We start from the raw sequence: 16,725 nt of genomic DNA, 5'->3' as shown, positions 1-16,725 counted from the left end.
GCATATCTCTAGTCTTCCCACTAGAAGCTGAACTCCTCACTAACATGTGTGGGGCATGGCATGCACTTAATTTTTTGTTGAATAAATGGGTGAATGAATGATCCGCTCTTTTGAAGATCATCTATTTTATTATAGTTAAAAAATCGTACTTTCTCATTTGTTTTACCATCTGCAAGAACTTGCTAGCAGAAGAGTGGCAGCAGACCCCAATGTTTTAAAAAGATTTGGGGATGCAAACCTTAAATCCTGAGGCTGGAGAATTCTCTTTTAACCTCCCGTGGTACGTTTTAGCCCCGGAGCCCTCTGTGGGTGGCAGCATGCTTTGGGAGGCCCTCCTGCTTACGCCCTGTGTCCGTTTCTCCTGGCCAGAGCCTGGCTACCCAGTGGCCCCGCTGCTCCCATGGATCCGCTGAACCTGTCCTGGTACGATGACGATCTGGAGAGCCGGAACTGGAGCCGGCCCTTCAACGGGTCCGAAGGGAAAGCCGACAGGCCCCACTACAACTACTACGCCATGCTGCTAACCCTGCTCATTTTCGTCATCGTCTTCGGCAACGTGCTGGTGTGCATGGCTGTGTCCCGCGAGAAAGCGCTGCAGACCACCACCAACTACCTGATCGTCAGCCTCGCTGTGGCCGACCTCCTGGTGGCCACGCTCGTCATGCCCTGGGTGGTCTACCTGGAGGTAGGTTTGGGCCCTGCTGTGCTCGGGTGCCTTCCCCGGGAGGGTCCAGGCTCCTCACTGGCTCCCTCCAAGGGTGCGCCTTCTCCTCCACTCCGGGCTCAGTCTTACAAAATGGGTAGATCGTCTCCTTAACAATCCCCACTGCCCGTCGTAAGGCGCTTAGTAAGTGCCAGGCCTCGCCTTAGTCCTTCACATACAGCATCTCCCCACCGAGCCCTCACAGCATCTTCTGGATGGTGAGCCAGATGGTCAGAGAAGTTAGGTGACTTCTCCAGCCTCGCACAGCGGCTGGAATTCGGGCCCCAGAGTTGGTTCATTAGGTCGTGTTGAGAACGGGAGTCATCGACAAGGATCCCTGAGGATGGCGGAGGCTCGCGCTCCCGGGCCTGAAATCTCCACCCTTCTCTCCCCGCTTCGGAATGCGGGCTGTTGCTCCACGCTCTCCTCCCTGCCCTCCCCACTCCTCCATGTGTCCTAGGCTGTGTCTGGGACCTCCAGCTCAAGGCCGCTGTGAACTGTGCTGTACCCCCTTTCCTGGGGAGGGACCACATGGTGACGCATTGCTCGGCCGGGAACAGAGCCCAGCCCTGAGCCCGGAATAGTGAGTAGGCAGCCCCTGCTGTGGGCCAGGCGCTGCCGGGCATTCCACGGACACATACTCAGCAAATACTCGTGCTGGTTCTGACTCGATATCATTCTTCTCACTTTAAGGAAGAGGAAACAGAAGCTTTGAGAAGTTGCCTGTCTTTACCTGGATCACACAGCAAAGGGGGAAATCACTGAGAAGTCCTGAAGTGGGGACCCACCTCCAGGAGGACACTTTCCAGAGCTGGCAGGCAGATGAGGGAGGGCCTGGGGGATCTGGGTGGGCACAGGCTGGATCCCGCCACTTTCTCTGCCCTGGGTTCTGGGGGGTGGAGTCTGGATTCAAGGGAAGCTGACCAGGCATTCAGGAAAAAGCCAACGCCAAGGTCGCTAAGATCTCTGAGCTGTTAACTCCCCGCCCCGGACGAGAGGGGAATTTACCTGTGCCGTAGAGACAAGCCCCTGCCTGGGAGGGAAGGCTTCCAGCTTTCAAAGAAAACATGAAACCTTTGTAGGTTTGAGCAGAGGAGACATCTAGCAGAAGAAGCGGAGGTGGGGAGGAGAGGCTGGTCTTACGGTCTCCACGTCCCCAGGGGCTCCTGTTGTCACTACCACACGGGCCCACATGGAGCTCTGGGCCATCACTCCCTTGGTTTCCTTTAGCACGGCTCAGACAGGCTGGAACTTTCAAAATGACCGGAATGTCAAGAGACAACCAACAAGAAACAGACAATAGATACAATACAACCTAAAGGCATACAGGCGCCACCGGCCAGCCGCCCAATTATTCCATGACTGCACGTTTGTGGAGACCCCTAGACTCTGTCCATCCCACATCCTGTCTGAGGGCCTCTCCCTGAGGAACCCCTTCTTGATTCTTACACTTGTTCCCTGCCTGCTCCCCTGAAAAGGAGGTTCCCAGGCCGCAGACCATCAGGTGAAAAATGATGGGTATCTGGCCAAGCAAATAACCTCTCTGCGCCTGGTTTCCTCATCTAGAAATGAAGATAATCGCAATGCTTATGTCATAGCATTGCTTGAGAATCTCATGCGTTAATATATGAGAAGTGCTTAGAATGGCAGCAGGCATATAGTAGGCACCATGGAAACGTAGTCATGAAAAGGGTCATGAAGATACTGATAGGTAGCCACACCTCTGCACATTGAAGGACCCTCCCCATGCCCAGGCAAAGAGCTACCCTCTTCCAGAGGGAGGCTTTCTCTGCCCAGGACTCTGGGTGTGGGATCTGGGGCTTCCAGACCCACCACCCCTACCCAGAGCCTCTAAGGGAGAGCCACATCTGTGCTTTAGGGCTCCTAGGAATCTATAGGTTCTCGACACACATATTTTAAACATACCTGTTCACATTATTTTAAAGGTGAAGCTCAGTGTTTCAGGGGAGGGTGAAGAATGGCATCTCAGAGGGCAGTGCTCAAACTCTCCCATCAAACAAGAGCTGGACAGTGGGCCCTGCGGCATTGTCTCGGGTACTTATTGTCCCTAGAGAATGTCTCAAGTGGAGTCTCACCCTATCCCAACATCCTGTTAAAGTATCCTCCCAACCATACCCTCTCCAGAGACAATCTCGTTGTCCAGAATTTTCCATCCTGTTCCATTTCCAGGGATGTTAAATGCCTCTGATAGCCTGCCATGTTGGCATCCGGCTAGGTGGGGCTGGATGTGCATCATTTATTCTGCTCAGTGTATGGGAGGCACGCTGGTTTTGGCGTGAGAGAACCGGGTTCGATTCCTGACGTTACCACTTTCCACCTGGAGACACTGAGAGAAGACAGCCAGGGCCTGCTTGTCTGCATAGGCCATTTTGGCCTCACAAGCCCTTGAGGGGAGGCTTTGCCTCGTGAATTTTCCAGAAAAGCAGATGCGATTGAGAAAGCGGGCAGACTCAGAACCCCGTTCTTGACTCACTCAGTCAACAGGTCTGAGCACGTCTGCGTCCTGCCCCATTCCTAGGGCTGGGCTCCAAGGCCTTGGCAGGGCCATTATAGTGCAGCCCGATGGAGATGACGAGGGAGCAGCCTCCACAGGAGATGTGGGAGCACAACGGGACGGGGAGCACAGGACCAGGCCTGGAGGCGTCAGGGAAGGCTCGCAGGCAGAAGTGATGCTTTCAGAAGAATTAGCCAGGAGAGGAGCAAAGGCACTAGCACTCCAGGCAGAGGAAAAAGTGTGCAAAGCCCCAGAGTGGGGTGTAGGGGCAGGGGCGTAGCTGGCTGGAGGTTTCGAGGGGCGGTGGCCTCCAAGGTTTGCTGTCACATTCCATAGAAATGAGCGTAAAGTGTTTGGAACCGTGCCTGACACATGTGTACAAGTTATCGTTAGGATTTAGCCAAGGCAGCTTGAGGCCCATCCCACCAGTCTCATTCTGTGCAAGAATATTGAGGAATGTTGTCCAAAGGTGCGGAGGAAACAGCCCTGAAGTGGGACTAGTATAGCTGGGGGATGGTACTCCCTTTGTTACTAAATGATCAGGTGATCTTGGGCAAGTCCTTTTTCTCCCTGACCCCATTAGTCTGCCCTTGCAGTTACACTCTCTCCTTTCCCACTTTGTGTTTATCTAGTACTTTTTACATAATCATCTCCTCTTTTGACAAGCTAGATTGTCCCTTCCAAGGCAGCTCAGGAGAGAGCATAGGATGTGCTACCCAAAGAGCTTGCTTCCAATTCCAGCCCTGCTGCGTACTAGCTGGGTGTGCTCCTGAGCTTCATTCCCTCATCCAAGAACGGGCATAAGCCATCCTCTCTGTCCAAGCTTTAAGCACAATAAATGAGATAAAGTATGTGCCCACAGGAGACGCTCTGTAAACACTGGCTGTCAACACACTTCCTTGAGCCTTTGATCCAGAAGCCCCTAACTGCGTTGTAGAGCAGCTGCTCCTGGAACCTCGGAGGAAGCCCCGCCTTCTTCTGTCCTCCAGGAAGGCTTTTGGCGGGCAGGGATTGAGAGCTCCCTGAAGGCTGTGTCAGGATTGTTCACCACTGCGCCCCAGAGTCTAGGACAGAGCCAGATGCATAGTAAGTTGTCCAATAAGTGTCTGTAGAAGAGAAGGCAGGGAGGACGGAAGGAAGCAGGGAGGATGGAGAAGACGGCCCTGATATCTCAGACCTAGATCCCCAGTGGAATGACAGCAGTTCGGAAATACTAGTCCTAGGAGGGCGCCAAGGTGGAGCACAGACCATGTGGGCCTGGGACCCTCTCAGTAGTGTCTTAAAGGTAGACTCTGTTGATGCCAGGGAAGCCCCTTCTATCCCCGTCCACCTGTGCCCGCCTTCCTGGCCCCCGGATATCCAGCTCACCTGGCCAGTGTGGCGACACGAGAGGTCTCCTGTCTTTTGGGAAAAGCTGCAGTTTCCTCCAAGCAGTTCCCGTCACTGTGCTTAAATGCCAGCAATTGGTTTTATGCCTGAGAGCAGCTAAGAGGCCAGTGCTGAGAGTAAGCATTATAATTAGCCCTGCTGCCCTGCTGTGCCCCACAGAGTGGGTCCTGCTCTGCTCCCGTCACTGGGAGGGGCTTTCCTGCTCCCCTTTTCTCCAATAGGTAGTAGTGCAAGTCGTATCTCTCTGTCCTGACTCTGTCCTCAGGGATGGGGCCTGCTCCAACCTTCCACGGCCGCCAGGGCCAGCCTGCTGTGCGAGTGTGTGTGCCTGTGTGTGTAAATGGGAGGTGTCGGGGTGTGGGTGTGCGTGGGGGGTAGGAATGTGTCTGTCGGGGGGGAAGAGGGGTGCAAAACGCTCTTGCCGAGAGCCGGGCTCCTCATTTTACACTGAAGCAGGGATGTGTCATGACACACCTTCCCAGCCCGTCCTGCTCTTCTGAAAGCTTTAGTCCAGGCTTGCCTTCTTTTACTCTCTAAGTGTAACAAGGAGCAGAAACGTCTTCATAGTCACTGTCTTCACCACTGTTCTTAACAGACACTTACTGGGTCCCAACTCCGTGCCATACACCAAGGAGCAGCCCGGCTTCCCTAGAAACCTGGGCCAGGGCAGGGCAAAAGCTGAGCTGAAAGGCCTTAGGCGAGTCACTGCACTTTTCTGAGGCTCGGTTTCCTCACCGGTAACATGAGGATCACAGGGTGTTCACACAAACGTTTTACAGGTGAGGGTTCAAAGCTGAGGCACTTGAGTAAGTTGGTCATCTTTCTCCTAGCAAAGTTCTTGGCACAAAGTGGCCTTGTGTGTCTAGGAGGAGAAGGGGCCAGGGCAAGGGCCTCAGACACCTGTGGGTACAGCTCCCCATTGCTGCCCCTCTCCTCCCTCGGCCAGAGCCCCACGAGACCCCCCACTGAGCCCATGGCCCGATCTGCCCCGGGACACCGAGCTACAGTGCCTGAGTCGATCTCCTCTCCTGTCCGCCCATTATGTCGCTTTGTCCTAGGTGGTGGGCGAGTGGAAATTCAGCAGGATCCACTGTGATATCTTTGTCACTCTGGATGTCATGATGTGCACAGCAAGCATCCTGAACCTGTGTGCCATCAGCATCGACAGGTGAGCCCAGCCAGGGTGGGGGAGGTGACCTAGACCGTTCACCTCTTGGGCTGCCCCACCTCTTCTGCAGGGTCAGGCTCTGTCCATGATGCTATACGGCTGGCTGTGTGCCTGTGAGTCCACGTGTCTGTGTGTGCATGTACGCGTGCACGCGTGAGTGTGTGCACGTGTGTGGGAGAGGGCAGACCCCCTAAAGGGAGACTGTCTATGGGCAGTGATGCTACAAAGAATACCCAGACAGGGACGGGCATAGAGGAGAAAGCCCCTGACCTGACTGAAGCCCTATAGCCCTATCACTTCTTACTTACGTGACCTCGGGCAGATTGCAGATGTTTTCAGAACCCTAGTTTCACTGTCTACAAGCCAAGCATGATGGCACCTGCCCACGTGCAGGTCTCGTATCTGGTTGTGCATTTTGCGTCCAGCACAGGGCACAAGGCCAAGGGGGCCCAGGTTCTGCCCACGTGGCTAAGCTCTATCCCCAGAGCCTTTTACTAATTTACACACATGGGCCACATGGACTCCCAGAGGCCCTGGCTCTACACCCTTTGCTGGATTCTTGGAAGATGAATGGAACTAATGTCGCAGAAGTGCTGGGTAGGGCGATGTGTGGCATCACAAACAATCACCATTGTTATTATTTTTTGCTGAATGAGACCTAACCCTTGCTCTGAGGGTCCTGGCTACCAATCCATCAACAAACACTTCTACCCGCCACGGGCCCAGCACAGGTGCAGGGGGTACAGTTTCAAAGGTGCAAAGACCCAGGCCATGGCCCCTCGAAAAGCCTAAAATCCAAGCAGGGAGACTGGAGTGGAAGATACGGTCCAGGATTGAATGGTAGCCGGTCAGTCATCAAACACTTGATTGGCAGTCACCAACTGTCCTTGCTGTCTGAGTTGGGGGCGGGAGAGGGTTGATTTAGAGTAAACAGGAGGTGGACCAACTTTCCATCCTCCCAAAGTGGCGTGTCTCTGTTGTGCCAATGTTGTGGAGTGAGTGGTCCCTGGGCCTGCACCCCAGACTCAAGGTTCCCACCCTGTGCCCTCACAGGTACACAGCCGTGGCCATGCCCATGCTCTACAACACGCGCTATAGCTCCAAGCGCCGAGTCACCGTCATGATCACCATCGTCTGGGTCCTGTCCTTCACCATCTCCTGCCCGCTGCTCTTTGGACTCAACAACACAGGTGAGTCCTGACTCTGGTTGCCTGGGGCTCAGCTGGCCCCAGCCCTGGCCCTGTGCAGGACCTTGAGGGAGCTAAACCCTGGTGCGGACATGGGTGGTGACCCATCAGGAGCCTGTTCGCCACCTCGGACTGAGGCCAGGCTGAGTCTCCTGGGTCAAGCCCGACTCCAAGTTGTACCTGGTAAAGTCAGAGAGGAACAATGGCCTGGGGCACAAGGGAGCTGGGTGAGGAGTGGGGATAATGCTTCCGGAGGATGCCTGGCCATTTTCAACTTTGAATTGAAGCAGACCAGACAGCCTTGCGAAATGCACGTGTGTGCCTGTCTGTGTGTGTGCACACAGGGTAGGAGGCTGCTGGGCCTCCATCACCCCTGATAATAGTGTTTGTATAATGAAGCTGCAGCCTCTGGGCCGGCCAATCCCAGGCCAGGCCTGAGCCACCTGGAGCAGGAAAGGTAGAAACAAGTAGGAGGCCAGCTCACTGTGACTGTGTCCTATGCAAGGCAGTCAGGAGCGCCTCCGACAGAAGAGGCACAGCGACCGTCAGGGAGATAGATGACACCGGTGTGCCTCCAGAGACCATCACCGGACAGGACACAAGGAAGCCTTGAAAGCATGCGGTTCAAGATCTAAGTGTCATGGGAATTCCAAGAAGCAGGAATAGGGCTAAACGTGCTTGGATTAATCTGGAAAGGCCCTGGGAGAGAGGATAGACATCTGCTAGATCTGGAAGGGAACTTGGAAAGACATTGGAACACAGGTGAGTTCAGCAAAGAGGACCAAGTCATCTCGTCCCTAAAATTAAAAGGTGTCAGACCTCCCGCCAATACACAGGAAAGGCTACAATAATAGGTTACTCTGCTTCTATCATTTTCTTCTGTCATTTTGTCCCCAAAACCGTGGCGCCACTCGTGTGCTCATGGATGACATACTAATGATGAAGTAACGAGGGGATATTAATGGAAACACTTGGAAACAGTCATCACAGCTTGGCTTTTTGCTCATGGTTGTTTTTAATACTCTGATTTATGCTGCACATTTACTTACATCTAACGTTTCCAGGCCACCTTAGGCATCTAGTCATATTCTCGGTAACTGGGAAGGCACTGTGGCCCGGGGGGGCCTGCTGACACACCCACCTGGGGCTCTCCTCCCCCCCAGACCAGAACGAATGCATCATCGCCAACCCCGCCTTCGTGGTCTACTCCTCCCTCGTCTCCTTCTACGTGCCCTTCCTCGTCACCCTGCTGGTCTACATCAAGATCTACATCGTCCTCCGCAGGCGGCGCAAGCGGGTCAACACTAAGCGCAGCAGCCGGGCTTTCAGGGCCAACCTGAAGGCCCCGCTCAAGGTCCCGAGATCCCCTCCCCCGATGTCCCTGCCTAACCGTGACCCAGGGGTGCATGGGGTCCAGGCTGGAGGAGCTCCGAGGAGCTGGGTGCGGGCAGATTTCAAAGGCTGGGACCTCAGTGGGCGACTTGAATCTCCAGGGGTCGGAGGTGGGGAGCGGGTGGAGACCACCTGGGAGGAGAGGACTCTGCAGGGAGACCACTGTCTGAACCCAGCAGCTCCTGGAACTCCACGGCTTTGCTGTCCTCCCTTTCTCCTTTCCTCACTCTGGCCCTTCTGTCTCCCTTTCTGCCCCTCTGAGGCCTCCATCCCATCTCCTTTATCTCCCATGCTCTGTCCTCTTCTGTTCAAACCTCTTTCTACCTCACCTGCTCCCGCCTACTTCCCTCCTCTGCCTCCCTTTCTTTTCCATACTTGTGTCTTGTGACTTCCCTCCGCTCAGCCCTCCCTGAGGAAGACGGTATGTGGGCACAGAAGGAACAAGTGCTTTGGGCTTAGACACATCAGGTTCAAATCCTGGCACCGCCACTTTTTTGCTGAGTGACCTTGGGCAAGTTGCTTAACTTCTCTGAGCCTTGTTTCCTCATCTGTTAAACGTGAATCAAAATACAGATCTCACAGGGTGGTCTTGAGGATTCGGTGTGAGAGGGATTGAGCATGCCTACTAGGGTGCCAGACCCTTAGCAGGTGCCACACAGAAGTCAGGGCCCTGCTGTCCCTCATTCTGCCCACCTCTTCCCATCACAGTACCGAGCCTCACCCTTGCCTCGATTGCCTCCTCAGGCCCCCAGCCTCCTAATCTCTGCCCTCCTCTGAGCTCCTGTGCCCAGTCTGACTATCCTGCATTGGGATTCTGCCCCCAGCCCCCTCCCCGTCATGACCCATGTGCTGGCTCACTCCACAGGGCAACTGCACTCACCCTGAGGACATGAAACTCTGCACCGTTATCATGAAGTCTAATGGGAGTTTCCCTGTGAACAGGCGGAGAGTGGTAAGTGTCCAGGTCAGGGACCTGGAGCCTGGTCTCTGCCTCTAGGGAAATGCACCTGCCGTGATTCTCGAAGACCTCACCAGCTGCTCAAAGGGATAAGCACCTCTCAGGATCCCCCGCTTTGTTTCAGCTGAGGCCAGGCTTACCACACACTCTCGTAAGCAGGCAAGGAGCAAGACAGCTCAATTCTGCAAGGCACAGAGAGGGACCCCTAGCACAAGGAAATGGTTGGGAGAAAGGACTTGGCCATATAACAATAGCAATAATAATAACGGCTATGACCATTAAGTGAGCACCTACCATCTTCCTAGTATCTCATCAAATCCTCACGGCGACCCTGAGAGGTTAAGTCTTCTTGATCTTATGGATCTTCATTTTATAGAAGAGAAAGAGAGGCTCAGAGGGGTTAGGTAACTCACCCAGGCCGAACAGTGAGTGAGGGAGTGAATAGTTGAGTCCAGACCTGAGTGACTCTGAAATCCATGCCCGTGTTCTTTCTACTTGCATACGCTGCCTTACAGACAGGCAGGTTCTGGGGCTGGAGGCTGGGTGCTGGGGGAGGAGGGAGCAGAGCGGGCATGGGGCTCACGGTAAAGTGCAACCTGTAAGGAGAGCCCAGAGATGCAGAATCCCAGCAGACCCCAGGGTCTGCTCAGTGACAGGAGCACCAGGGTCCAAGCAGCAGATGTCCCATCCCCTGGGGGTGAGAAGAGGATGGGCCAGGGAACCCACAGAGAACTGCACACCAAGTCCAGGTCAGGTGTTCTCAGGAAGCAGGGCCCCTGCTCTTCACTTGAACATTCACTGTTCACCTGCAAGGGCAGGGCTCCAAGCAACCGTTTGAGATACAGGGGCCGAGACAGGCACTCAGGATCGGGGCACCTGGGCACGCAGTGACGCTGCGTTTCAGAAGCTCAGGCTGAGACCCTAAGTCCTGGAATAAGAGAGCATGAGGAAGGACCTGAGGCCAGGGCCCTCAAGATCAGCCCAGCGAGGAAGATGTGGGGACCCAGGGGTCCACCCTTCGGCCCCTGCGTCAGTCTACCAGGAGAAATGGAGCTCACCTGTGAGTGCTGGTACAGGGGCCTCGGGTCAGCCTGACAGCCCCTGTTTCAGCCTGGCAGGAGGAACAGGGTTGCCCTCATGCAGTTAGAACGTGAGGTCCTGGAGGCAGGCACTTGGCGCCAGTCAGTAACTTATTCCCGGCAGCCGGCTGGCGCCTGGCACTTAGCTGGCACTCAGTGAGTGTTGCTCAGTTCCTAAAAGAGAAGTGCCAGGTACAAAGCCCCCATAGAATGGTGGTGGGGTCGCTGAGGCTGCCTGGGGATTGCTCTGAGAAGGACGCCAGGGCTGACCTGGCAGGTGGGGACTGCCTTGGGCCCTGAGTCCTGCCCCCAGACAGTCCCTGCCTCCCAAAATGATCGTCCCCCTTGCCTCGCTGGCAGAGTGTCCCTGTGGTGCTTGTAGGAGTCTCCGTAGGGGGATAATGAAGGTCTGGGTGGGGCTGGGTGAGGCCAGGTGAGGCCAGAGGGGCCGGGTGAGGCTGGGTGGCTATGGCTGAGAACTTGCCTGGCTCTACCCAGAGCTCTCTGCCTCTGTGCAGGAGGCTGCCCGCAGAGCCCAGGAACTGGAAATGGAGATGCTCTCCAGCACCAGCCCGCCCGAGAGGACCCGGTACAGCCCCATCGCGCCCAGCCACCACCAGCTGACCCTCCCCAATGCATCCCACCACGGCCTCCACAGCACACCTGACAGCCCTGCCAAACCAGAGAAGAACGGACATGCCAAAGACCACACCAGGATTGCCAAGTTCTTTGAGATCCAGACCATGCCCAATGGCAAAACCCGGACCTCTCTCAAGACCATAAGCCGCAGGAAGCTCTCCCAGCAGAAGGAGAAGAAAGCCACCCAGATGCTCGCCATTGTTCTCGGTGAGTCGGCCCTAGCTGCTGGACACAGCCCGCCTCTGCCCAGCCCTGGCTGAGAAAGGGACCCATCACTGTAGGTCCCATTACTTACCATCGCTCCCTAATCATGGCCGGTAGGTCACAGGACTGCCACTTTTCAGGCACAGGTCAAGCCCACTGACATATCTGACTAGGTAGATTCTATAATTACGCTCATTTTAAAGATGTGGAAACTGAGGTTCAGGGAGCTTTTGTAACTTGATCAAAGAGGACACATGATTTAAACTCAGGCAGTCCCATTTCAGAATCTGAACGTGACCAGTTTACCATAATGACGCCCAGAACCTCGTGACCCTGGGTAGGTCATTTCTCTCTCTCATCTCCCCATCAGTAGAGAGTAGGTTACTTTTCAGGGTTGTCGTGGTCATCAAATGATACACGGTGGTGAGAGCATTTTACAGACTACAAAGCCGTACACACAAGCGCTGTTAATATTGCTATTGTTGAGGAATCAGGAAATTCACTTGCCTCGACCAAGACCCGGCGGGACCAAAGCTGTGAACGATAAACGGGGCTGTGAGGGGGCCCCCGATCTAAATGAGAGTGAGTGAGACAAGGCTTTAGAATAAATTCTCGGTCAGGAATCCAGGGCTGGACTGATACGGGTGACGGGGACAGGATGGAGGGACTGATGTGTCTCTGTCTTCCAGGCAGCACCCAGGGCAGTTGTGACGCCCACCCACACCCACCATCCCTTTGGCCTCCCAACAGTCTTATGACATGAGAAGGACAGGTGTCACTATTCTGGTTTTACAAATGAGAGCTCGTGGTCATAGCAGGTTAGGGGACCAACCCGTGATCACGCGGCTGGGAGAGGCAGAGCGGGCTCTGGCCAGGGCCTCTGCTCCAGTCCTGGGGGTCTCTGCTTTGCGGCGCCGCCCTTCCCAGGCACTGCTCCATCCCCGGGGAATTCCCGTGTGCCCGTGTGGCATTCTGTGCAGACGGTGCCTCCCCACGGAGCGTCCCACCCAACAGGAGGTCCTGAGTTAGGCAGGCAGAGAGGTGGGCAGGCGGTCGGACTCGCGACAGCCTCGTGTCACCAGGCGGGGGTTAGCAAGGGGTGTCCACCAAGGGCTGGGGAAGCCGGGGGAAAGCGTAGCAAGCGCCTGGCCACTTGGGGACCTTGATAGACTGGAGTTCAGATCTTGGCTTTGCCACCAAGAGTGGAGTGGCCTTGCGCACATCACAGAGCTGTCCCGAGCCTCGGTTTCCGCCTTCCTCGTGGGGATGCCAAGAGGACTAAGTGGCTCTGCATCCAGCTCTCCCTCTGGCCCCAACCGCACGTTCCCCACGGCAGTGAACAGACTCTCCACTCCCAGCCTCTGCGGAAGGTCGTCTCAAAGACGACGAGGAAGTAGAGTGGATACAGCCATTTCTACCAGCTGACCCGTGTCAGGATGTTAAGCGTTCGGATTTGTTTTCAAGCCCTTTATCCTCTCCTCTGAGGTGGGTATCATTATATACACTGTGCAGGCAGGAAAACAAGGCCGAGGGAGGTGAGATGACTGCAAACTGGGGTCAGAGGCAGGTCCGGCATCCAAGACCGCGGCTCCCCCTGCGGTGCTCTTGCAGCCTTGGTGCCTGGGCGGGGCCTGAAGTACGCGATCCGGGTCCTCCCCCCTGCCCCACCCGGCGCAGCCTCCCCACCCAGGCCCTCCCCGGCCCCAGGCACCCCTGACTGCCCCCCTCTCCCCCAGGCGTGTTCATCGTCTGCTGGCTGCCCTTCTTCATCACCCACATCCTGAACATACACTGTGACTGCAACATCCCACCCGTCCTGTACAGCGCCTTCACGTGGCTGGGCTACGTCAACAGCGCCGTGAACCCCATCATCTACACCACCTTCAACATTGAGTTCCGCAAGGCCTTCCTGAAGATCCTCCACTGCTGACCCAGCTGCCCACCTGCACGGCAGCCTGCTTCCCAACTCCCTGCCCAGCGGCCCTGCCTCGGGCCCTGGGAGCCGTGGGCAGGGTGACACAGGGCAGACTCGGCCTCCTCCTTGCCCGCAGGCCCTGCGGTGTTAGCTTGGCTCCATGGCCCTCACTGACCGCACACCCTCGCTCTACGAGGGCAGTGCTAGAGAGCCAGGCACGGTGCCAGCCCTCGGGCCGGACCCCTGGCTCAGAGGCAGCTCACGGAGCCCCCTCCCACTTCCAGACGCTCTCTCCTTGGCACCAAAGACACAGCCGCCTTCTCTGACCTTTCTCTGGGGCCCTGGGGTTGCTGGGCCAGTGTCAAAGCTCAGAGGCCGTGCTGGCCTGGTCTCACAGGCCTGTGCTGGAGCGGGCAGCGGGGAGCGATGGACAGTTCACACCCCCCAAGACCTACACCAGGGAAGCCAGAGCTCTTGCCAAGGCCCCAGGCAACTTCAGGCCAGGGAGACCCATGTACATACCAGGTCTGGATGGACCCCAGAGAAGCCCAAGCCCAAAACTTCACCCCTTCTCCCCCACCGAGCCTGGCAGGAGCTGCTACTTCCATCCACAGCAGTGGGTCCCGACCCCACCCAGCTCCCCGTGAGGTTTCCATACTCCAAGAGCCCAGGAGGGTCTGCGGGGAGAGGACCACCCCTATCCCAAGCCCACTCTACTGCCCCCCTGATGGACGTGGGTGCCTCTCTGTAGCACATGTCGGGCCAACCTGGGAGACATGTTTGGGGCTTGGTTGGGGGTGTCTGAGGTCCTATGGGAGACTGCTCCTGACACCCTCTGCCGCAAACCACGTCCTTTTCTCTTCCTTTCGCCTCTCCACTCCCCAGTCCTCTTGTCCCCCTTCCTTTCCACTGCCTCCGCCTCAGAGGAGCCCACGGCTAAGCGGCTGCTGAACACCGTTCGGCCTGCCCTGGCCCTGCCAGAGGGAGGAGGGGAAGCTGCAGCTTGGGGGAGCCCCCAGGCCCCAAACTCTGTAACATCACTACACATGCTCCAAACTAATAAAACTTTGACAAGAGTCACATCCAGGGCCCCTCAAGCGGAGGGTGCAGTGTCACCTCCAATCTGCACCCGGTGTGGCCAAAGCTCCGTGTCTGTGCTGGGGGTCAGAGTTGGAGAGGCTTTCTGCAGACCCTCCAGAGAAGGTGGCCCTGGCCACCATCAGAAGGTACAGGACTTCGGGGGAAAGGAGGAGAGGAGCTGCTGCAGGAGGGCCAAGGAGAAGACGTGTGTGCTGTGTGTTTCTCCCCTCATCCAGTCCTCTCCTCCCGAGGGACGTGAGCGCTCTCAGAGCTGCAGTTGGGTGGTCCTGATCTTCAACCACCAGCTAAGATGGAAGGGGAGAACGTTTCCAGTAGCCCACGGGCCCCCTAATTGCCAGAGCAGCAGGGTCCTACCAGAGGCAAGCCAGGCTATCCCCACTTCCCTTCTCCTCCTCTCCAGGTCCTGGCACCTCTGCAGGCCCAGTCCTTAGCCCTGCTCGTCCACCAGGGCAGAGAAGGCTCTGTGGGAAAGGTGGCCTTCGAGGTGCGGCTGTGCCCACGTCTGTGTCTGCCCCTTCCCCTGTCTCGCATCAGGACCCCCTTCCTCTGGGGCAGCGGGGGAGGCCCTGGTAACGTGGCCTGGTGTCCTCCTGCCTCTTGGCCTCCAGACCAGTCACAGCTCCAAGCCTTCTGGGGCCACGACTTGGCACTGACCCAACAACAGAAATTTGGCTTTTTAAAAATGAAATGTAAATCAACCCAGTGAAGGAGGAATATTCTTACCACCTTGAGAATAACAGCGGTGATAACAAACAAGGTGCTGGCACCCACGGGCTCAGGCTCCGGGGAGCTGTCAGGGCATAATTTGCATGCTAAATACAATATTTTTAGCACCAAAGTTTGGAGCACTTAACTTGCCCTGAACACTTAATTATGGACTTTGATCTTCTCCCTGAACCTGAATGTAGCACGAAGCCCTGGGAGAGGCTCCTGTCCCCAGAATACCTGATTCCAGAAGGTGGGCAAAACAGGCTCCTGGTCTAGCTGGAACGGGGGGTCAATAACCCAGTGACCCCCTCCTGTGGAAGGCACCAGACCCCCCAAGGGGGCTAGAACCCCCCCAAGACCTGTCAGCTCTGTTACCCACCCCATAGCCAAGGCGCACGTGTGCACACACACACACACACACACACACACACACACACACTCACTCAGTCTATGAATGATCTTGACCTGGATGGGAGCTTAAAAGCTCATCATTAGAAATCTCAGGAGGTCACATAGGTTTATTAGCTGTGGGAGTTGTAAGAGATGACGAAAGGATGGAGAGAGAAGAAGAGAAGAAGGGAGGGAGGGAGGGAGGAAGGAAGGAAGGAAAGAGGGAGGGAGGGAAGGAAGGAAGGAAGGAGGGAGGGAGGGAGGAGGGAAGGCAGCCTGAAAGCAGTTTGGGAAGAGCACTGACAGGGAGCAGAGGGGAAGAGGGCAGGCAGGGGCGGGAGGCGGGGCAGGGAAAGTTGCCCACAGCTGTCATGAAGCTTCAAGTCTTTCTTCCAGACAGCAGATTGACAGCTGGAGTGGGCAGGGGGAGGGCTGGGCTCCCCCCTCTCCCCACTCGGTGCTTCAGGGGCAGAGGGATGGTGCGCGACCCAGGAACGCCAAGTGGAAGGGGGCGGCCCAGGCTCTGGCTGTCTCGCAAGAGGCCCTGACAGCGAGGGCAGTAGCAAGCCAGCGGCTGGGCAGGCTGCAGCTCCGATTTTTCTCTCCTCACTGCCTGTCCCTGTGCTTCTGCCTCTGTGCTCGTCTTTGTCCGTAGAATGCCTTTTAATCAAAGGATCACTGACCTGCCTTTACAGAAGGGGGAGTCTGCACCCCCCAACCCCCTCTCCCAGAGCACAGAAAGGAAGCCCCACTTAAGGTGTGAGCCTTCCTGGGCAGGCACAGTGGAGCACTTTGCATCATCCTCCCAGATGTCCGTTTGTGCCTGCAAGTCTTCAAGCTTCAGGCCCTTATTCGTCCCCTAGTGGGTTCTGGAGAAGTCCCAGGTGGCGATGTGCTGGGGAGGTGTCCTGGGAATTGAGAAGGCAGTAGCGCAGGATAAACCGCATCGCCTCATCCATCCATCTCACTCGGTGAATATTTATTGAGTAACTGTTTATTGTGCTCCAGACCCTGAGCGAGGTGCCGGGAATGAACAGTGGAAAAGGGGGTCAGCATCCCTACCTTTGCAGGTTCACAATCCAGTGGACGCCGGGCGTTACCCACAATCACACGATAGTGGTAAAAGCTCCTGGCGGAGCCCCGGCTGGGTGTGGCGACCACTGCCACAGCACACGCTGCCCCACCCCAGGGCGCTCTTAACCTAGATGATGCGGCTGAGTGGGAGACAGCAGCCCCGGCATGCCTTGGCCCGGAACAAGTAGGTAGGGACCTGGTGAGGGCAAGAAGTGTGACAGTAGAGGACTTCCTCAATGGTGGGGCAGCAGGCCCCCCAAAGAAGCAAGCGCATAGCCTGCTGCCTGGTGGGCTCAGAACAGG

At 56.3% G+C, this 16,725-nt stretch overlaps 1 protein-coding gene across 2 annotated transcripts; it reads left to right on the top strand.

Moving 5' to 3' along the window:
• Positions 1–373: 373 nt before the first annotated feature.
• DRD2 (dopamine receptor D2) lies at positions 374–14,289 on the top strand. 2 transcript variants are annotated; one of them, XM_024754248.1, is made up of 7 exons: positions 374–685; positions 5,666–5,775; positions 6,829–6,965; positions 8,126–8,316; positions 9,220–9,306; positions 10,910–11,237; positions 12,971–14,289. In XM_024754248.1, exons 1-7 carry the CDS (start codon positions 401–403, stop codon positions 13,162–13,164), a joined length of 1,332 nt encoding a protein of 443 aa, XP_024610016.1. In that variant the 5' UTR covers positions 374–400; the 3' UTR covers positions 13,165–14,289. The 2 variants fall into 2 exon arrangements, with proteins under 2 accessions (XP_024610016.1, XP_024610015.1); XM_024754247.1 differs by lacking the exon at positions 9,220–9,306 and having other exon boundaries at positions 393–685; positions 12,971–13,164.
• Positions 14,290–16,725: the final 2,436 nt, after the last annotated feature.

Source organism: Neophocaena asiaeorientalis, unplaced genomic scaffold, assembly GCF_003031525.2.
Source record: "Neophocaena asiaeorientalis asiaeorientalis breed wild unplaced genomic scaffold, Neophocaena_asiaeorientalis_V1.1 scaffold21, whole genome shotgun sequence".
In the NCBI taxonomy this organism is placed as follows: domain Eukaryota; kingdom Metazoa; phylum Chordata; class Mammalia; order Artiodactyla; family Phocoenidae; genus Neophocaena; species Neophocaena asiaeorientalis.
This window is presented reverse-complemented; position numbering and strand designations above follow the sequence as displayed.

Coding starts and splice junctions, on each gene's coding strand:
- DRD2 (XM_024754248.1), top strand. CDS start 401: ATGGATCCGCTGAACCTGTCCTGGTACGATGACGATCTGGAGAGCCGG. Junction 9,307..10,909: donor CTGTGAACAGGCGGAGAGTG/GTAAGTGTCCAG, acceptor GCCTCTGTGCAG/GAGGCTGCCCGCAGAGCCCA. Junction 11,238..12,970: donor GATGCTCGCCATTGTTCTCG/GTGAGTCGGCCC, acceptor CCTCTCCCCCAG/GCGTGTTCATCGTCTGCTGG.